The 22,837-nt window shown below is 37.3% G+C and overlaps 1 protein-coding gene across 2 annotated transcripts; it reads right to left on the bottom strand.

Moving 5' to 3' along the window:
- Nucleotides 1-456: 456 nt before the first annotated feature.
- Nucleotides 457-22,590, bottom strand: LOC135157729 (uncharacterized). Of its 2 annotated transcripts, XM_064114452.1 has the most exons (4): nucleotides 14,514-22,590; nucleotides 5,616-5,825; nucleotides 3,639-3,844; nucleotides 457-835 (listed from the first exon to the last, which is right to left on the bottom strand). In XM_064114452.1, the coding sequence occupies exon 1, from the start codon at nucleotides 16,544-16,546 to the stop codon at nucleotides 16,001-16,003; it is 546 nt and encodes a 181-aa protein (XP_063970522.1). In that variant the 5' UTR covers nucleotides 16,547-22,590; the 3' UTR covers nucleotides 457-835; nucleotides 3,639-3,844; nucleotides 5,616-5,825; nucleotides 14,514-16,000. The 2 variants fall into 2 exon arrangements, 1 of the variants encoding a protein (XP_063970522.1); XR_010296712.1 differs by lacking the exons at nucleotides 5,616-5,825; nucleotides 14,514-22,590 and adding an exon at nucleotides 13,637-13,701.
- Between the last annotated feature and the right edge of the window lie 247 nt (nucleotides 22,591-22,837).

Here is a 22,837-nt window from a genome sequence, read left to right as displayed (position 1 = left end):
GATGGGGGGGGGGGGCACTTTGGATATGAGAGTTACTGAACAATTGAAAATCAGTGAATTATTTGGCTTTTTTTCTTTTGTTTAGTTAATATTTTCTGTGTGAGTGAAACTTCCGAAGGATTATACCCGTTTCGTTACATAAAACATACAAGTATTTTGAGAAATACCAACAGAAAAAAAAACCCAGATTCTTCCTGACTGTTCAAATCCTTAAAAAAATTATGGTAATCTTCGCTTTCTCAGGCATTGATCACAGGCTCCCCCAACACCCGTCTCTCTTTCTCTATCACCCCCATTCTTAATTCATCTTTTTGTCTCTATCCAACAGCTCATTCATAACTATCGCCTTGTTCTATCCTGTTCTATTCTTCTGTCAGCTTGCTGTCATTCCTACTTTTCACAAACTTTTTTCTCTTCTGACATTCTAAGTCAGAATGAATATACTGTAAGACATCATTTTTGCAACACGTTCAAATTTAATGAATGCACTTTTGTTACATGCCCAGTGGTAAACTTTTTCATTGAGCTATTTTAAATAATCAGAATGCACATAGCGTAAATTATTTGTTGTAAAGTTTTGCGAGTCATGTTTGTCCAAACTTAAGAGCAAGTAATGTACACGGCGGGACTTCTGCTGTGTGGTTTCAGCCTCTTCTCCAAGTTTTTAATAGTCCATTATTGCTGTTATCTTCCACTTTACCCCTCTTGGACTTTCTGATATTGAGTAGGAGTGGTCCTCGAGAAATGAAGGTGCTGAAGACTTTGCAGTATCTGGGAGGTTGTTTGCTGAATCAAAACGTCTTTCTTTCGGGGAATTCCTTGGCTTGGATGAACTCTGTACGAGATGAATGAATTAAAAAAAAGAAACATATAAGAAATATTGAACAAAAACAGATAGAAGAATGAAAAGATAGCTTTAAATTTTTCAATTAAATATTCGATAATACATGAAGAATAATATTTATTTAGGAATCAAACCTTTTCCAGTGACTTGCAACAAAATAAATGTTTTTTTTTTAATATTCATGATGATATATTAACCCTATCTAGCCCCGGGGGGGGGGGGGGCTTAATAAGCTTAATAAGCCCCCCCCATCCACATTTTTCACGATAAGTCCACAAGGAGAAACGAGGTACCACAATTTTTTTTTTCGTTCAATTCTCGCAGAGCTTTTAGACAAAATTCGAGACGCCCAGATACGCAGTTACGCAACATTTTATGAGTTCATGTTGGACCGAAAATTGCTCAAAAATATTATTTTGTATACATATTTAATCCAATGGAAATTCTATTTTCAGTCATAATTGACAAATGCATCATTATTCTTGCACTAATTGGTTGGAAATAATCAAATCTTGCTTTTTATAATTGGAATAGTGCCACGAAGTGATCCCATTGAAAAAAAACTATAAAATACATAAGGCCCCAAAACAAAGAAATACGTATGGAATTATAGAACCAATAAAATACATAAAAGTAGAAATTTGATTACCATTTCTTCAGGAGCACATTTGTTTAGAAATCATAGAATTTGGGGAATCATTTAGGGATTTATCTAACCCTAAATAGACTGGGCTATTTCGACGCCTAAGAAGACGGGGGGGGGGGGGGGGGCTGATTCAGCCCCCCTTATGATCTCGGCCGTTGATCTCGCAATCGCGACGAAAATTGGCACGCGCGTTACCCATGGCATTATCTACAATACCATAATATCAAAATCTGCTCAAAAATATTATTTTGTATACATATTTAATCCAATGGAAATTCTATTTTCAGTCATAATTGACAAAGGCATCATTATTCTTGCACTGATTGGTTGAAAATAATCAAATCTTTGCTTTTTATAATTGGAATAGTACCACGAAGTGATCTCTTTGAAAAACAAGTGGAACGCCTCTGGCAGTCTCGCCTGCATTACGCAATTTAATATAGCAGCAGTGCTAACTTTGAAAACTACTATAAAATAATCATTCACAAAAACATCATTCATATAATGACATAATACCACGTTCATTGACCATAAATGACATTTGAACGGAGACTTAAGACTGTCAACTACACCCATGTCCACATTTCATTCACTCTATCCATAAACTTTCAAAGTTATGATGGCACTTCAACAATTACCCCAACATGGCCTAAGTTTATTGACCTTAACTGACCTTTGACTTGGTTTTGTGACCTGAAACTCACAGGGGATGTTCAGTGATGCTTGATTACTCTTATATCCCAAGTGTTATGAACTAGATCCATAAACTTTCATAGTTAGGATGGTAATTCAACAAATACCCCCAACACGGCCAAAGTTCATTGACCTTTAATGACCTTTGACCATGGTCATGTGACCTGAAACTCGTACAGGATGTTCAGTGATACTTGATTACTCTTATGTCCAAGTTTTATGAACTAGATCCATAAACTTTCAGAGCTAGGATGGTAATTTAACATATACCCCCAACACGGCCAAAGTTCATTGACCTTAAATGACCATTCACCATGGTCATGTGACCTGAAACTCGCACAGGATATTCAGTGGTACTTGATTAACCTAATGTCCAAGTTTCATGAACTAAATCCATAAATTTTCAAAGTTATGATGGTAATTCAACAAATACCCCCAACTTGGCAAAAGTTCATTGACCCTAAAAGACCTTTGACCTTGGTCATGTGACCTGAAACTCAGGCAGGATGTTCACTAATACTTGATTAACCTTATGTCCAAGTTTCATGGACTAGATCCATAAATTTTCAAAGTTATGATAGTAATTCAACAAATACCCCCAACTTGACCAAAGTTCATTGACCCTAAATGACCTTTGACCTTGGTCACGTGACCTCAAACTCGAGCAGGATGTTTACCAATACTTGATTAACCTTATTCCCAAGTTTCATGAACTAGGTCCATATACTTTCTAAGTTATGATGTCATTTCAAAAACTTAACCTTAGGTTAAGATTTGATGTTGACGCCGCCGCCGCCGTCGGAAAAGCGGCGCCTATAGTCTCGCTCTGCTATGCAGGCGAGACAAAAACCAATAAAATACATAAGGCCCCAAAACTAAGAAATACGTATGGAATTATAGAACCAATACATAAGATTAGAAATTTGATTTACCATTTTTTTCAGGAGCACATTTGTTTAGAAATCATAGAATTTGGGGAATTATTTAGAGATTTACCTTTAAAGCAGAGAATTCTATATTTAGGCATAAATTAGCATTATTAATTTATTAAAAATAAATTTAAATTCTGTAATATCAGCGATACACCCTTAGCTCCATGCTTGCAGATTACATTGATGGTGACGTGTGTATTGGTTTTCGTTGCGATCGACGGAGATCTGAAGAGGGGGACCAAAAAGCCTCCCCCCCCCCCCCCGGGCTATGCAATCTAAAAGTAGCCCAGGATTATTATGTAGGGTAAACCAAATTTTTAATATATTTGTTCATTTAGTAAGAGTTTACTGTAAATACACAGTAAAGGCCCAGGTCCATGGTTAACCTCCCAAATAGGATAATTTTCATCTCTATTTGGCTACTGAAAATGGAATATTTAAAGCAATGTTTTATCAAACCAAAGGTAGATAATACAGAGAAAATATTTCTTCAGAACACATGTATGATATAGATCTACTCTACCTTCTGAAGACGAGGCAGGAAATCAAATATGGTTGGGACAGCATCCTGTCTAAGACGTGTCACTTGCCCAGTCCTGTCAAAGCTACCATCTTCAAAATGAGCAAAACGGAGTACAAAGCTCTTGGAACAATTCAATGAAGCTCGCTTCATATTGACCATCCATACTGTGTTACAGTACCGGTTCAGTCCAACGGCTGAATGGGAATCTGCAGCAAATGTAAACACATGTCATAAAATCAATTACACATAATTAAGAAAATTTGACGTGTCCAAAGGACACAGATGCCCCTGCTTAACGCGATCAGAAATCCATTCAATATGATTGAACTTAATATCATACAGAAACCAATATGCATATATATATAATTAACAAATTCAGACCTTTGAACCGACTTGCATATATAATGAGATGTGACCTTTGACCTGCGGACTCCGAATTCGAACTTAGCCTGTATTTTGTGGTCATCTACCTACACACCAAAATTTTTTTTAAATCCATTAAATATTTTTCGAGTTATTGCGCGGAAACCCAAGTGGGGGGGGGGGGGACGGACAGGGGCAACGCTTAATGCCCCCTCTGGGCTTCGTCTGTGGGGGCATAAAAACTCTAGGCCTACATGTACTCAGCAGGGGCCCGTTTCTCAACACTTGGACAAGTTAGTCATATAACTTTATCTACCAAACACAGAGTTAGTTCCAATCTTACCCAAAAGGATTAACTAGAATCCATTGATATCGTATACTATTGGTGGAAAGTACATGAAACGTAGCCTTAGTCACAAAATAGCATAATTTTCAAAAAGTAAATTTATGATAAAACCTAATAATAATAATAATAATCCGCTTTTATATAGCGCTTAATACATCGAATGAAAAGATAGCTTAAAATTTTTCAATTAAATATTTGATAATAGTATGAAGAATAATATTTATTTAGGAATCAAACCTTTTCCAGTGACTTGCAACAAAATAAATGTTTTTTTTTTTTTATATTCATGATGATATATTAACCCTATCTAGCCCCTGGGGGGGGGGGGGGCTTAATAAGCCCCCCTATCCACATTTTTCACGATAAGTCCACAATGAGAAACGAGGTACCACAATTTTTTTTTCCGTTCAATTCTCGCAGAGCTTTTGAGACCAAATTCAAGACGCCCGGATACGCAGTTACCCAACATTTTATGAGTTTATGTTGGACCAAAAATTGCTAAAAAATATTATTTTGTATACATATTTAATCCAATGGAAATTCTGTTTTCAGTCATAATTGACAAATGCATCATTATTCTTGCACTGATTGGTTGAAAATAATCAAATCTTTGCTTTTTATAATTGGAATAGTACCACGAAGTGATCCCATTGAAAAAAACCAATAAAATACATAAGGCCCCAAAACTAAGAAATACGTATGGAATTATAAAACCAATAAAATACATAAGATTAGAAATTTGATTTACCATTTTTTTCAGGAGCACATTTGTTTAGAAATCATAGAATTTGGGGAATTATTTAGAGATTTACCTTTAAAGCAGAGAATTCTATATTTAGGCATAAATTAGCATTATTAATTTATTAAAAATAAATTTAAATTCTGTAAAATCAGCGATACACCCTTAGCTCCATGCTTGCAGATTACATTGATGGTGACGTGTGTATTGGTTTTCGTTGCGATCGACGGAGATCTGAAGAGGGGGACCAAAAAGCCTCCCCCCCCCCCGGGCTATGCAATCTAAAAGTAGCCCAGGATTATTATGTAGGGTAAACCAAATTTTTAATATATTTGTTCATTTAGTAAGAGTTTACTGTAAATACACAGTAAAGGCCCAGGTCCATGGTTAACCTCCCAAATAGGATAATTTTCATCTCTATTTGGCTACTGAAAATGGAATATTTAAAGCAATGTTTTATCAAACCAAAGGTAGATAATACAGAGAAAATATTTCTTCAGAACACATGTATGATATAGATCTACTCTACCTTCTGAAGACGAGGCAGGAAATCAAATATGGTTGGGACAGCATCCTGTCTATAAAGACGTGTCACTTGCCCAGTCCTGTCAAAGCTACCATCTTCAAAATGAGCAAAACGGAGTACAAAGCTCTTGGAAGAATTCAATGAAGCTCGCTTCATATTGACCATCCATACTGTGTTACAGTACCGGTTCAGTCCAACGGGCTGAATGGGAATCTGCAGCAAATGTAAACACATGTCATAAAATCAATTACACATAATTAAGAAAATTTGACGTGTCCAAAGGACACAGATGCCCCTGCTTAACGCGATCAGAAATCCATTCAATATGATTGAACTTAATATCATACAGAAACCAATATGCATATATATATAATTAACAAATTCAGACCTTTGAACCGACTTGCATATATAATGAGATGTGACCTTTGACCTGCGGACTCCGAATTCGAACTTAGCCTGTATTTTGTGGTCATCTACCTACACATCAAAATTTTTTTTAAATCCATTAAATATTTTTCGAGTTATTGCGCGGAAACCCAAGTGGGGGGGGGGGGGGGACGGACAGGGGCAACGCTTAATGCCCCCTCTGGGCTTCGTCTGTGGGGGCATAAAAACTCTAGGCCTACATGTACTCAGCAGGGGCCCGTTTCTCAACACTTGGACAAGTTAGTCATATAACTTTATCTACCAAACACAGAGTTAGTTCCAATCTTACCCAAAAGGATTAACTAGAATCCATTGATATCGTATACTATTGGTGGAAAGTACATGAAACGTAGCCTTAGTCACAAAATAGCATAATTTTCAAAAAGTAAATTTATGATAAAACCTAATAATAATAATAATAATCCGCTTTTATATAGCGCTTAATACATCGAATGAAAAGATAGCTTAACATTTTTCAATTAAATATTTGATAATAGTACATGAAGAATAATATTTATTTAGGAATCAAACCTTTTCCAGTGACTTGCAACAAAATAAATGGTTTTTTTTTTATATTCATGATATATTAACCCTATCTAGCCCCTGGGGGGGGGGGGGGGGGCTTAATAAGCCCCCTATCCACATTTTTCACGATAAGTCCACAATGAGAAACGAGGTACCACAATTTTTTTTCCGTTCAATTCTCGCAGAGCTTTTGAGACCAAATTCAAGACGCCCGGATACGCAGTTACCCAACATTTTATGAGTTTATGTTGGACCAAAAATTGCTAAAAAATATTATTTTGTATACATATTTAATTCAATGGAAATTCTGTTTTCAGTCATAATTGACAAATGCATCATTATTCTTGCACTGATTGGTTGAAAATAATCAAATCTTTGCTTTTTATAATTGGAATAGTACCACGAAGTGATCCCATTGAAAAAAACCAATAAAATACATAAGGCCCCAAAACTAAGAAATACGTATGGAATTATAAAACCAATAAAATACATAAGATTAGAAATTTGATTTACCATTTTTTTCAGGAGCACATTTGTTTAGAAATCATAGAATTTGGGGAATTATTTAGAGATTTACCTTTAAAGCAGAGAATTCTATATTTAGGCATAAATTAGCATTATTAATTTATTAAAAATAAATTTAAATTCTGTAAAATCAGCGATACACCCTTAGCTCCATGCTTGCAGATTACATTGATGGTGACGTGTGTATTGGTTTTCGTTGCGATCGACGGAGATCTGAAGAGGGGGACCAAAAAGCCTCCCCCCCCCCCCCGGGCTATGCAATCTAAAAGTAGCCCAGGATTATTATGTAGGGTAAACCAAATTTTTTATATATTTGTTCATTTAGTAAGAGTTTACTGTAAATACACAGTAAAGGCCCAGGTCCATGGTTACCCTCCCAAATAGGATAATTTTCATCTCTATTTGGCTACTGAAAATGGAATATTTAAAAAAAAAGGAGGAATTACCTCCTTTTTTGTTGGAAAAGTATTGTAGGATATGATTTTAATTACTGAATATGTTAAAAAATAGCTCAAAGTTATATTCTCATGAAAAGTTGATTTTTTTTCTCGCTCGCTCAGGACTTATATATATATATATATAAAGCAGCCTTTTGGCACATGTTCTATACTGCGCCCCTCGTTGTTTTTTTGTTTTGTTTTTTACTCTTCACGCTACTGCCGCAAATAATCCTCTTCACAGTGGCGCGTACAGACCACCGTGACAAAAAAAGGAATCTAAAGAGAGAAGAATTAAATAAATTTATTATCTGGATATCATGTCAAAATCTATCACAAAATTGGATTTTGTATTAAAAAGGTAAAAAAAAATTGCTCGCTCGCTTCGCTCGCTCGCAACTTTTTTTAAAGATAAGTTCTGGCCTTCTCAAAATAGTCGCCTTACTACACCATTACGCCTATTCATACCATGATATGACCGGGAAATTTTTGGCTCTTGCCCTCCCCCCCCCTGGCCACCGAACCCTGTTACGCCGCTGTAAAAATGCTGTGCATCATCAACATCATCATCTACCTACACACCCAAATTTTTTAAAAATCTGTTGAATATTTCATAAGATATCTTTAAGGAGCTGTGATCTTTGACCTGCATACTCCGAATTCGAACTTAGCCTGTATTGGTATCATCTACCTACACACTCAAATTTGTTTAAATATGTAGAATATTTTTTAAGTAATCATGCGGAAACTAAATCGCATATTTAATGAGCCGTGACCTTTGACCTACCGACTACGAATTCGAACTTAACCTGTATTTTGGTGTCATCTACCTACACACTCAAATTCGTTTAAATATTTAGAATATTTCATAAGTAATCATGCGGAAACTAAATTGCATATTTAATGAGCCGTGACCTTTGACCTGCCGACTCCGAACTTAGCCTGTATTTGGTGTCATCTACCTACACACCATAATTTTCATAAATCTGTTGAATATTTCATAAGTCATCATGCGAAAACCAACTCAGATATTTCATGAGCTGTGACCTTGGACCTGCAGACTCCGAATTCAAAGTTAACCTGTATTTTGGTGTCATCTACCTACACACTCAAATTCGTTTAAATATTTAGAATATTTCATAAATAATCATGCGGAAACTAAATTGCATATTTAATGAGCCGTGACCTTTGACCTGCCGACTCTGAACTTAGCCTGTATTTGGTGTCATCTACCTACACACCATAATTTTTATAAATCTGTTGAATATTTCATAAGTCATCATGTGAAAACCAACTCGGATATTTCATGAGCTGTTACCTTGGACCTGCAGACTCCAAATTCAAAGTTAGCCTGTACTATGGTGTCATGTACCTACACACCAAATTTTTTTTTAATCAATATATATAAATCGAAATATATTTCGATTTATTGCGCGAAAACCAAGTGGGGGGGCGGGCGAATCAACGGACAGGGGCAACGCTTAATGCCCCCTCCGGACTTTGTCTGCGGGGGCAAAATTACCAAGGAGCTGCAATTCTCAAAATAGTCGCCTTATTACACCATTACGCCTATTCATACCACGATATGACCGGGAAATTTTTGGCTCTTGCCCCCCCCCCCCCCTGGCCACCGAACCCTGTTACGCCGCTGTAAAAATGCTGTGCATCATCATCATCTACCTACACACCCAAATTTTTTAAAAATCTGTTGAATATTTCATAAGATATCTTTAAGGAGCTGTGATCTTTGACCTGCATACTCCGAATTCGAACTTAGCCTGTATTGGTATCATCTACCTACACACTCAAATTTGTTTACATATGTAGAATATTTTATAAGTAATCATGCGGAAACTAAATTGCATATTTAATTAGCCGTGACCTTTGACCTGCCGACTACGAATTCGAACTTAACCTGTATTTTGGTGTCATCTACCTACACACTCAAATTCGTTTAAATATTTAGAATATTTCATAAGTAATCATGCGGAAACTAAATTGCATATTTAATGAGCCGTGACCTTTGACCTGCCGACTCCGAACTTAGCCTGTATTTGGTGTCATCTACCTACACACCATAATTTTCATAAATCTGTTGAATATTTCATAAGTCATCATGCGAAAACCAACTCAGATATTTCATGAGCTGTGACCTTGGACCTGCAGACTCCGAATTCAAAGTTAGCCTGTACTATGGTGTCATGTACCTACACACCAAAATTTTTTTTAATCAATATATATAAATCGAAATATATTTCGATTTATTGCGCGGAAACCAAGTGGGGGGGCGGGCGAATCAACGGACAGGGGCAACGCTTAATGCCCCCTCCGGACTTTGTCTGCGAGGGCATAATTACCAAGGAGCTGCATTTCTCAAAATAGTCGCCTTATTACACCATTACGCCTATTCATACCATGATATGACCGGGAAATTTTTGGCTCTTGCCCCCCCCCCCCCCTGGCCACCGAACCCTGTTACGCCGCTGTAAAAATGCTGTGCATCATCATCATCATCTACCTACACACCCAAATTTTTTAAAAATCTGTTGAATATTTCATAAGATATCTTTAAGGAGCTGTGATCTTTGACATGCATACTCCGAATTCGAACTTAGCCTGTATTGGTATCATCTACCTACACACTCAAATTTGTTTAAATATGTAGAATATTTTATAAGTAATCATGCGGAAACTAAATTGCATATTTAATGAGCCGTGACCTTTGACCTGCCGACTACGAATTCGAACTTAACCTGTATTTTGGTGTCATCTACCTACACACTCAAATTCGTTTAAATATTTAGAATATTTCATAAGTAATCATGCGGAAACTAAATTGCATATTTAATGAGCCGTGACCTTTGACCTGCCGACTCCGAACTTAGCCTGTATTTGGTGTCATCTACCTACACACCATAATTTTCATAAATCTGTTGAATATTTCATAAGTCATCATGCGAAAACCAACTCAGATATTTCATGAGCTGTGACCTTGGACCTGCAGACTCCGAATTCAAAGTTAGCCTGTACTATGGTGTCATGTACCTACACACCAAATTTTTTTTAAATCAATATATATAAATCGAAATATATTTCGATTTATTGCGCGGAAACCAAGTGGGGGGCGGGCGAATCAACGGACAGGGGCAACGCTTAATGCCCCCTCCAGACTTTGTCTGCGAGGGCATAATTACCAAGGAGCTGCATTTCTCAAAATAGTCGCCTTATTACACCATTAGGCCTATTCATACCATGATATGACCGGGAAATTTTTGGCTCTTGCCCCCCCCCCCCCCCTGGCCACCGAACCCTGTTACGCCGCTGTAAAAATGCTGTGCATCATCATCATCATCTACCTACACACTCAAATTTGTTTAAATCTGTTGAATATTTCATAAGTCATCATGCGAAAACCAACTCAGATATTTCATGAGCTGTGACCTTGGACCTGCAGACTCCGAATTCAAAGTTAGCCTGTACTATGGTGTCATGTACCTACACACCAAATTTTTTTTTAATCAATATATATAAATCGAAATATATTTCGATTTATTGCGCGGAAACCAAGTGGGGGGGCGGGCGAATCAACGGACAGGGGCAACGCTTTATGCCCCCTCCGGACTTTGTCTGCGAGGGCATAATTACCAAGGAGCTGCATTTCTCAAAATAGTCGCCTTATTACACCATTACGCCTATTCATACAATGATATGACCGGGAAATTTTTGGCTCTTGCCCCCCCCCCCCCCTGGCCACCGAACCCTGTTACGCCGCTGTAAAAATGCTGTGCATCATCATCATCATCTACCTACACACCCAAATTTTTTAAAAATCTGTTGAATATTTCATAAGATATCTTTAAGGAGCTGTGATCTTTGACATGCATACTCCGAATTCGAACTTAGCCTGTATTGGTATCATCTACCTACACACTCAAATTTGTTTAAATATGTAGAATATTTTATAAGTAATCATGCGGAAACTAAATTGCATATTTAATGAGCCGTGACCTTTGACCTGCCGACTACGAATTCGAACTTAACCTGTATTTTGGTGTCATCTACCTACACACTCAAATTCGTTTAAATATTTAGAATATTTCATAAGTAATCATGCGGAAACTAAATTGCATATTTAATGAGCCGTGACCTTTGACCTGCCGACTCCGAACTTAGCCTGTATTTGGTGTCATCTACCTACACACCATAATTTTTATGAATCTGTTGAATATTTAATAAGTCATCATGCGAAAACCAACTCGGATATTTCATGAGCTGTGACCTTGGACCTGCAGACTCTGAATTCAAAGTTAGCCTGTACTATGGTGTCATGTACCTACACACCAAATTTTTTTTAAATCAATATATATAAATCGAAATATATTTCGATTTATTGCGCGGAAACCAAGTGGGGGGGGGGGGGCGGGCGAATCAACGGACAGGGGCAACGCTTAATGCCCCCTCCGGACTTTGTCTGCGGGGGCATAATTACCAAGGAGCTGCATTTCTCAAAATAGTCGCCTTATTACACCATTACGCCTATTCATACCATGATATGACCGGGAAATTTTTGGCTCTTGCCCCCCCCCCCCTGGCCACCGAACCCTGTTACGCCGCCGTAAAAATGCTGTGCATCATCATCATCATCTACCTACACACCCAAATTTTTTAAAAATCTGTTGCATATTTCATAAGATATCTTTAAGGAGCTGTGATCTTTGACCTGCATACTCCGAATTCGAACTTAGCCTGTATTGGTATCATCTACCTACACACTCAAATTTGTTTAAATATGTAGAATATTTTTAAAGTAATCATGTGGAAACTAAATTGCATATTTAATGAGCCGTGACCTTTGACCTGCCGACTACGAATTCGAACTTAACCTGTATTTTGGTGTCATCTACCTACACACTCAAATTCGTTTAAATATGTAGAATATTTCATAAGTCATCATGTGGAAACCAACTCGGATATTTCATGAGCTGTGACCTTGGACCTGCAGACTCCGAATTCAAAGTTAGCCTGTACTATGGTGTCACATACCTACACACCAAAATTTTTTTTAATCAATATATATAAATCAAAATATATTTCGATTTATTGCACGGAAACCAAGTGGGGGGGGCGGGCGAATCAACGGACAGGGGCAACGCTTAATGCCCCCTCCAGGCTTTGTCTGCTGGGGCATAATTACCAAGGAGCTGCATTTCTCAAAATAGTCGCCTTATTACACCATTACGCCTATTCATACCATGATATGACCGGGAAATTTTTGGCTCTTGCCCCCCCCCCCCCCCTGGCCACCGAACCCTGTTACGCCGCTGTAAAAATGCTGTGCATCATCATCATCATCTACCTACACACCCAAATTTTTTTAAAATCTGTTGCATATTTCATAAGATATCTTTAAGGAGCTGTGATCTTTGACCTGCATACTCCGAATTCGAACTTAGCCTGTATTGGTATCATCTACCTACACGCTCAAATTTGTTTAAATATGTAGAATATTTTTAAAGTAATCATGTGGAAACTAAATTGCATATTTAATGAGCCGTGACCTTTGACCTGCCGACTACGAATTCGAACTTAACCTGTATTTTGGTGTCATCTACCTACACACTCAAATTCGTTTAAATATGTAGAATATTTCATAAGTCATCATGTGGAAACCAACTCGGATATTTCATGAGCTGTGACCTTGGACCTGCAGACTCCGAATTCAAAGTTAGCCTGTACTATGGTGTCATGTACCTACACACCAATTTTTTTTTAAATCAATATATATAAATCGAAATATATTTCGATTTATTGCGCGGAAACCAATTGGGGGGGCGGGCGAATCAACGGACAGGGGCAACGCTTAATGCCCCCTCCGGACTTTGTCTGCGGGGAATTACCGAGGAGCTGCATTTGAAGCGAGCCTGAATCAAGGCTGTGAAATTTATTAGCGCCACCATCAGGCTTCCTTTTATTTGCGTAAAAAGAAGAGACACGCAAAGTCACTTTCTAGTCCAAACTCCAAAGTAATCAAATTTGCTTTTTTTTAAATATGATTTTGATTTAGGCCTAATTAAAAATATACTATTGACTTTTTGTATTATGGCTACTCACCGCAAAGCGCCCCGGTGAGTAGCGAGGAGTTTCGGCAAATATTAATTCTGTATTGTAATGAAGCGATGTTTGCCAACTTCACAGAAATCCAGGGCCAAATGCAGTTCGGTGTATGAGGTTAGTACTATAGATCTATACATGTACTGTAGCAACTATATGTAGCCACTAACCTCGAACTAGTAATGAGTGGGGACAGGGCTACCACAACTATACTAGTACAGCAGGCGATGGTTCGTGTAAGCTCCACTACACTTCACTACTGCTAACCTCTGCTTCACCTATACTGATTAATGGCTGGCTATACGAACCATTGCCTGAGTTTTTTAGGCCTAGTCACTCAAGGGTTCATTACATGCCGCCGCGCACAGAAAAATCAAGCAATAGAAGTTGTGTGTTGTGGACACCAGAAGTGGGATCACAGCACGCGTGACCCACTAGTTAGAAATCCATTGCCAAACGTGGTTAATGGTGCGAGGTTAGTATACTAATACTAACCTCGCAATACGCGTGAGTCACTGAGTGGAGTAGCCTAACGTTAGAGTTTCATACGGCATGTACGGCCAGGCATCAATAACTTTTGTTGTCATCCAATTTCAATGAAATTTTCAGCATTTTGCTCGGAATGAATTTTACATTATTTATTAAGATCAAGGCCTAAATATCTTCAACCTGTACAATTCATAACCATTTTACTTTTTAGGTGTGCAGAAAAGACCAACCCCCCCCCCCAATGGTCTGCTGACTACAGTACATAAACTTAAATACACGGGACTAGTATTGTTACACAGCTTTTTGCAAATGCAAGTTTGGTAACGACTAACGAATTCCCATTTTTTTTTTAACGTAATTTTGAAGTCGAAAACATAGCTGAACTTACGAATGCAATGTCCGTCCACATCCTACCGATTAGAGCAGTTGTATGCAGCTCATGTAGGCATGAATAACGTGAAATCTAAGCTAATAAGTTCACCAACATGCCAATCTGAGCTGTGAAAAAGTGTGATCGTCCCGGAGCGAAAACAGCTTGAGCAAGGTGCAGCCAATCAGCGACCTTCTTATGTCCCCTTCGAGACAGAGGAGACGAAATGATTTTATGTCAAAAAGACTCAAAACACAAAATCATTTCGTCGACGAAATTTTTTTGTGGTTTTGACACAAAATCATTTCGTCGACGAAATTTTTTTGTGTTTTGACACAAAATCATTTCGTCAACGAAATTTTTTTGTGGTTTTGACACAAAATGATTTCGTCGACGGAATAGATTTTCGCATCGCAACGAAATAAATTTTGTGGACGCAATTACATTTAGTCTCGACGAAAATTGATTTTGTGTGACAAAAAATAATTTCGTATACGAAATAAAACTGCGTCATGACGAAATGATTTTCATATGAACAAAAACACATTTTGTGTACGGAATGGCGTGAATTGGACGGAATTTACCATCGGACATTTGGTGCGCCATTTCGTTTGATAAAAATTCATTTCGTATGGCACGCCAAATAAACTTTGTGGACGCAATTACATTTCGTCTAGACGAAATTGATTTCGTGCATTTCGTCGAGACGAAATTGATTTTGTGTGACAAAAAATAAATTTTGTGTACGAAATAAAAAAGCGTCATGACGAAATGATTTTCGTCTGAATAAAAACACATTTTGTGTACGGAATGCCGTGATTTGGACGGAATTCACTGGCGGACACTTGGCGCCCCATAGTAGGTCTATGCCCACACACACACAATTGATGAGAAATATGTAGATTCAAAAGAAAGAGAGGTTGACATGCAAGACCCCTCCATCAGAGATTATTTACTGTATAATAACCATCAACACCCAAACCTGTTTCGGAGAAGAAAAGAGAGAGAGAGAAAAGGAGAGGGAGTGCATTAGAGAGAAAAAGGGAAGATACCGAGTAAATAGAGTAGGGTGAGAGAGAGAGAAAGAGAAAGGGAGAGAGAAAGTGTGTGGGAGGAACTGGAAGAGATTAAACAGAAACAAAAACCTCAGGAATGGTATAGATCCCCAGAGGCACATTACTCCTATCATCACACAGCGACTAATACTCAAAGCAAATAATGTTCCCCTTGTCCAAAAAGTTAAATGTGCATTATGGTGAAAAATATTTTGCTCCTCTACTACCTCTCCAATGTCCATTAAAGAAACGGAGCTTGGTACCCTTAGCGTACAGATCTTGAACTTGACTCTTGTTTTTCTTTTCTTTTCCTCAAGATCAATCTTCGTCAGATCATCTATAGAGTAGAAGCCTTTTTTTTTTGGGGGGGGGGGCAACTCGCGCCTCCTTCATAACTTGAATTTTGTCTTTACGAGAACAAGTTTTTACCACTATATGTCTGGGTTTTGCTCATTTTCTTCCTACACGTCGAGCACTTTCTACCTTAATTTTTAGTCTGAACTTTGATGAAAGAATATCTTCCACAGTCTTGATGCAATCCTCATCTTTACCATTTTCTGCTTCATTCAATCCAACAACAGGAAAGTTGTCTTTCTCCGCTACACGTTCAGCCAAGTTCGCCTCAACATCTTGGCTAGCAGCCCTCTTTTCTAGCTCTTGGTTTGCCTTCTCTAGCCTCTCAAGGTGCTTCTCCGGGTCCAAGTTTTTCCTTTCAAATTCAGTTATTCTATGACTCTCGAATTCCAAAGTCTTCTGGACCTCTCTGCTGCTATCCAGCATCGACTTGACAGCCTTTTCCATTATTTTCTCGAAATTGTCCGTTGCAACTTTAAGATGGACTGTAAGCTGAAGTAAGGCCAGAGGGAGTGGTGGGGCGTGGTTAGCTGGGCCAGTAGAGTCGGCAGCATCACCTTCCAGCTCATCGTTCAAGACGTTAAATCTTCCACTGGTCTCAATCATGGATTTATTAACAGATTTATCTCCTTTATAAGACATGTTGATGAATATTCTTAGTTCCGGGTTAACAAGGGTAGTAAAAAATGCACACGAAGAATGAAATAAACGATGGAGAGATGGTACAGTGCCGGCCGCGGGAATCGTCAAGGCGTGCCCTAGGGTGAACGCGGAAGCCCGTAGCGGGCATTTGAGGGGGAGCGGATGAGGGCATATGCCTGCGGTTGATACCCTAGGGTGTATGTGCCCTAGGTTGTTTCCCTAGGGTATTCATCCGTGCATTCTTGGTTTGAAGCAAGAGCAAACAATTGACACATTCGTTCAAAACTATATGCGATTTTAATCCCATATCAAGCATAGGTTATCAAAGCCGTTTTTCTCGACAATTATCGCGGATAAAATGTTTTGTAAAAATTGAAGAAAATTGGGGTGATAACTGGGTTTCATTTTTTTTCACCGAATCACTCATCGTGTTCGAATACACACTGACATTAGCGTGAAGGGCCCTTTTCCTATTAATATTATTTTACCCGTGGTCGTCCGTTATTTCATTACTTGACTTCGTTGATCGTAAATGAGTTGACATTTGTCGATGTTGGCGCTCACTGTCTTTAGGTCGTCCTAGAATTATTTACTCTATTATTTCCCTGCATGGTCATCCTTTATTTTTTTTACCCTGATATCGTTCAGATACGGATCCGTAGGATGCAGAAAAGGGATAGGAGAAGAAGAAAGGGAAATTGGAAAAAAAGGCGAAAAAGAAGGGATGGAGGGAAAAGAGAAGGAAGGAGATAGAGAAATATAAAAAAAAGTGAGAGAAGGGGAAGGAAGAGAAGAAACGAAAGGGTAGGGACAGAAGGATACATTAGAGAGGGGAAAACCGATGAGAAAGAGGGAACGGGAGGACAAAGAAAAAACAAGGAAAAGGTGAAAAAGAGAACGGATGGTAAGGAAGGGGGAAAACAAGATGAAGAAATGAGAGAGAGAAAATAGAGGGAGGAAAAGGCAAAGGTGAGGTAGAGAAAATAAAGGGAAGGTGGAGCGCAAAGCAAAGAAAGAAGGAAAAAGAGAAGTGATAAGGGAGGGAAAATAAAAAAAATGGAGAAAAAAGATGGGAGGGAAGAAAGAAGGTTAGAAATAGAAAAAAAGGGAAGGAGAGGACAAAGACAAGAAAGACGGGAAAAGAGAAAAAAAGAGAGGGATAAGGTTAGGAAAATTAAAAAGGAAGGGGAAAAGAGAGAAGGATAAGATAGATGGGAGAAAGGTACAGAAAGGGAGAAAGAGAGAGGGAAGGGGGTGGTCAAAGAAAAGAAACAAGGAATAGGAGAAAAAAAAAGACGTGATATTACTATTCTCATCAAAATGTTGGAACCCCTCTTGAATTTTCATCATCTTCTTCCCCTTTCTCCTTTCCCTTTACATGAATCTATCTCAACCACTATATAGCTCTCATCTCTTTCAGATCTTTATCGGTGGACGTCATTTTATATGCGCCTCTCGTCATGAAATTTTATTTTCATTTCTCTTTTAGTTTCTCTCTTAATCTCTCGATCTCTCAAACTAGTTCTTCTCTATTTCAAACACAATACCTTATGAAGCTATATTTTATATATATCCTTAGTCAAATTGTGTTGATGGAAGTATTAACGTGTACTAGTGAAAGCAATGAGACACGCAGTGGCTGATGTGGAATGCGTGCGTAGATTGAGAGGATTTGAACTTGCCGCCTAGACCCATTTCTGCTTCCCCGCGGTATTATCGAATTACTTTAATCTGATAACAGCGCGTCCCATTTCCCGCACTATTCCACTTACATCGTCCACAACGACTCTAATCTAATTACAGCGCGTCCTACGCTACGCTAATCTGATTAAACTACTGAAATCTAATTAAACTTAATTGGTAACCTAATAATCTAGTTACACATGTAACTTCATTGGTATTTATTAAAATCAATTAATTGATCAACTGTTACGTAATTATCTCTGAGGTCTAACACTAAACTACTGGCATCCTCTTCTTTGAAACATCATTCCCCTTCTCTTGAATATTAAGTAATTGCCACTTCCGATAATTCTTCAAGCTGTTGTTTGCCCTTTAAAACGTAAGGTTTGTTAAAGGACAAGTCCACCCCAACAAAAAGTTGATTTGAATAAAAAGATAAAAATCCAACAAGCAGAACACTGAAAATTTCATCAAAATCGGATGTAAAATAAGAAAGTTATGACATTTTAAAGTTTCGCTTAATTTAACAAAACAGTTATATGAACATCCTGGCTGGTATGCAAATGAGGAGACTGATGATGTCATCCACTCACTATTTCTTTTGTATTTTATTATTTGAAATATGAAATATTCTCATTTTCTCCTAATTGTCAAGTGATACAACGATTGATTCCTCCCTGAACATGTGGAATTAGCATTGTTTAATACTATATGGTTCAGTCAAGTTGGTCTTTATTGTCAAATCTATAAAAAATGAAATATTGTATAATTCAAACAATAAAAAACAAAAGAAACAGTGAGTGAGTGACATCATCGACTCTCTCATTTGGATGTAACTGGCTCGTTCATATAACTATTTTGTTAAAAATAAGCGAAACTTTGAAATGTCATAACTTTCTTATTTTACATCCGATTTTGATGAAATTTTCAGCACTATGCTAGTTTAATTTTTCTCTATTTATTCAAGTCAGCATTTTCCTGGGGTGGACTTGACCTTTAACTCTAAATCATCTGCAATATGCGAATTTGTCATCAGTAACCAAATCAACATCATTGCACTCACAGAGACATGGCTATCAGGAAACTTTAATAATGATAGATATATAGCTAATAAATTGGGATGTTTTCAGAACTACATGACGTCCATCATACTCCACGCAAAGGTGGCGGAGCAGGAGTTTGTATTTGTCCAGGATAGGCCCCATAGAAAATTGACAAAACTTTGTTTTTTCATACATACAATATTTTTTTATGGTTTCTTGTCAATTTGAGGGAGCTGATTACGAATCTGAAGGATGCCACTCGTGTAACCTTGAGCATTTTTTTTTCGCAAATTGGCAAGATCCAATATGGCCGCCAAAATATGCAAATGACCCATGAAAATCATAAGATTGCCCGCACAATGGCTATAATGCATGAAATTGTGTGGCAGGAGTAAAATACTCTCTGAAAAAATGATTCTTGACAAAATGATTAATTTCTTGATATTCAAAATGGCCGCCATAGACCACTGTATACTCTATTATGTACAATATGAATAGGGAAAACTAAATTTTACAAAAATGAGGACTAAACTGCAAGTAATTGTGATCTATGATTTCAACTGCGATTGTATGCCACAACAAAATGATGTGAATGGGGAAAAAATAATGTTTTATACAAATATGTACGGGCTGAGTCAGCTAATTGATACTGCTACAAGAGTTACAAATACCTCTGCCACTTTAATTGATTTGATATTTGTATCAGACAAAGAACTATACAGTGAATGGGGAATATTTGAAACTAGTATAAGTGATCATTATTTGGTGTATACAATTCGCGATTTCAGTGCTAAGATGTATAAAGATTCCGAATTTGCAGAATTTCGATCATTTAAAAATCTTGATGAGAAAACATTTTATAGTGAATTGAGAAATATTCCTTGGCAGGTCGTAAAAGATATAGATGATGTTGATGTTGCTTGGGATGTATGGTTGACTTTTTTCAATGATGTAATCAACAGGCACATTCCCTTTTGTAAAAAGCGGATACGAAAAAAAGCTTGTCCTTGGATATCTGACGAGGTCGTCAAGCTAATGAAGGAACGTGATAAGGTTCTAAAAACAGCTAAAGTTAACAAAAATAATGATATTTGGGACACATACAAATTTCTGAAAAATAAAGTTATTCATCTCATGAGAAAAAGTAAAAAAGAATATAATGCTAACCAGATTTCACAAAATCAAAACAATAGTAAGAAAATGTGGAGATGTTTGAGAGAACTTGTGCCCAAGTCATTACCTATTTCTCCCAACACCATAAACGTAGATGGAACAGATGTGTCGGGCAATGCAAATATTGCTGAAGCATTTAATGAATTTTTCATTTCAAATGCTACTAATATTACTAAGGACCTGCACAGGGATACGTCTCAACAGAGAGTTCAAGTAGAAGATGATACAAATGTTGGTTCAATTCACTCTCAATTTGAGCTAGAGTTGATTACTAGAGATTTTGTTTTGAAACAGATTGATAATCTGAGTATAGATAAATCAACTGGGGAAGATCATGTCAGCTGCAAACTTTTAAAGATGACAAAAAATATTATCGCAGAGTCCCTTTGTGATATTATTAACAAATCCCTTACTACTGGAGTTGTTCCTCGTGAATGGAAAAAGGCTCGGGTAGTACCAATATTTAAATCTGGTGATATGTCTTCGTTGAATAATTACCGCCCAATTTCTATATTACCAATCGTTAGTAAAATTTTAGAAAGGGCTGTTCACCAACAGCTAAGTGAATTCTTGGACGTGAATGATTTATTACACCCAAATCAATCTGGTTTTCGGCCTATGCATTCAACAACTACTGCCCTTGCAAAACTTGTAAATCAGTGGTCGTTAAACATTGATAACAATTTAATTTCTGGAGTTGCGTTCATAGATCTTCGGAAGGCCTTTGATACCGTGGACCATGAGCTGCTTTTAAAGAAATTAACTTGCATTGGTTGTAGTAAGAGGACTATCACTTGGTTCAAATCATATTTATTTGATCGACAACAAGTGACACAATTCAAAGGAGCCAAATCGCACCCTTCAATCGTCAAATTAGGCGTGCCACAAGGGTAAATTCTAGGTCCCCTTTTATTTTCAATATATGTTAATAGTTTACCTGAATGTATTCATGAAGGTATTATAGATATGTACGCTGACGACACGACACTTACCGTCAGTGCGAATGATGCGACAGTTTTGGAAGAAAAATTAACTGTTGCATTAAACAAGGTCATGGCATGGATTAAAGATAATCAGCTCGTCCTCAACACTGAAAAAAATTGTGTCATGATAATAGGTTCTCGTGCTAATCTCAGGAAAAAAGATTCTTTCACGATTTCGTTAAACGGTGATTTGATAAATAGAGTTCAATTCACCAAATGCTTAGGAGTTTTGATAGATGAAGAACTGAAATGGTCAAAACAAATTGAAAATGTATGTAAACTTACTCAGAAAAGCATTGGCATAATAAAGAGAGCGAAAAGTTCTTTGCCTGTGCAGTCCTTAAAGTTGCTTTATAACAGTTTAGTGTTGCCAAGTTTTGATTACTGTTCTGCTGTATGGTCGAATAGATTTCAATCCCATACAATTAAGCTGCAAAAAATTCAGAAGAGGGCTGCAAGAATTATATTGAACAAGACATACGACACACCGTCGGCTGATTTGTTCACAAGTCTTAAATGGATGACACTAGACAAACGATTTGAGCTCAGTCGCGTTTTGATGATATTTAAATGTGTTCATAATTTAGCACCTTCTTACCTTCAGGTAAACTTAACCAATCCAAATGATGTACATGAACATCATACCAGACAGAGAGACAGTGGATATTTACGCGTGCCCAAGTTTCGCACTGATTGTTATAAGTGTAGTCCAATCGTATCTTCAATATTTGAATGGAATAAGCTTGATAATTCAATTAGAACAGCTCCTTCTGTCATTTCATTTAAGAGAATGTTTAAAAGAACTTGTAATTTATAAATAACTTGCGGAACATCCACTGTTGTGCTTATTTTGTGTTAGCATGACCTTGATGATTTGGTGTATATTATCAGTATTTTCAAGATGTCCTTCTTAATTAATTTGATTTATTGATATTTTATTATACGTCAAACGAGTGCCCGTCTGCGTTTTGTTTGCTGCAAAGTTTGTTAATGTTTCGTTTTACATTCAAATCCTAATGTGAATCTTAATGCTGTAACATTCTGTACATACGTTATGCATTTTGTAAATATGTTTATTGTTATTCAGGGCCCCATGGAAGACCACTACTTATTGGTGAATGGGCTACCCTGTCAAAATATCAGAAATAAATAAATAAATAAATAAATAAAATAAATGAACGAAGTAATCTAACAAGATTTAGCACTAAATTGCATATTATTAAATACTTAATGGTTTAACGGATGATAACATGAAACAATGATCATTTAAGGACGTTCCACAGTTATGTTTGTGCGCATCATGATCTGCGCATATTTTACACTCTGCACGCCGACGTCACAATGGACGAACTTGTGATTAGATATAATGTGAGCTGATTTTTCTCCTTATCTGAACTAACTGCAGATTT

This window comes from Lytechinus pictus, unplaced genomic scaffold (genome assembly GCF_037042905.1).
Source record: "Lytechinus pictus isolate F3 Inbred unplaced genomic scaffold, Lp3.0 scaffold_19, whole genome shotgun sequence".
NCBI lineage: Eukaryota > Metazoa > Echinodermata > Echinoidea > Temnopleuroida > Toxopneustidae > Lytechinus > Lytechinus pictus.
The sequence above is the reverse complement of the archived record's forward strand: the minus strand, read 5'-3'. Positions and strand labels throughout refer to the sequence as shown.

Excerpts from the sequence above, each read along its gene's own strand:
- LOC135157729 (XM_064114452.1), bottom strand. The coding sequence starts at position 16,546 with ATGTCTTATAAAGGAGATAAATCTGTTAATAAATCCATGATTGAGACC.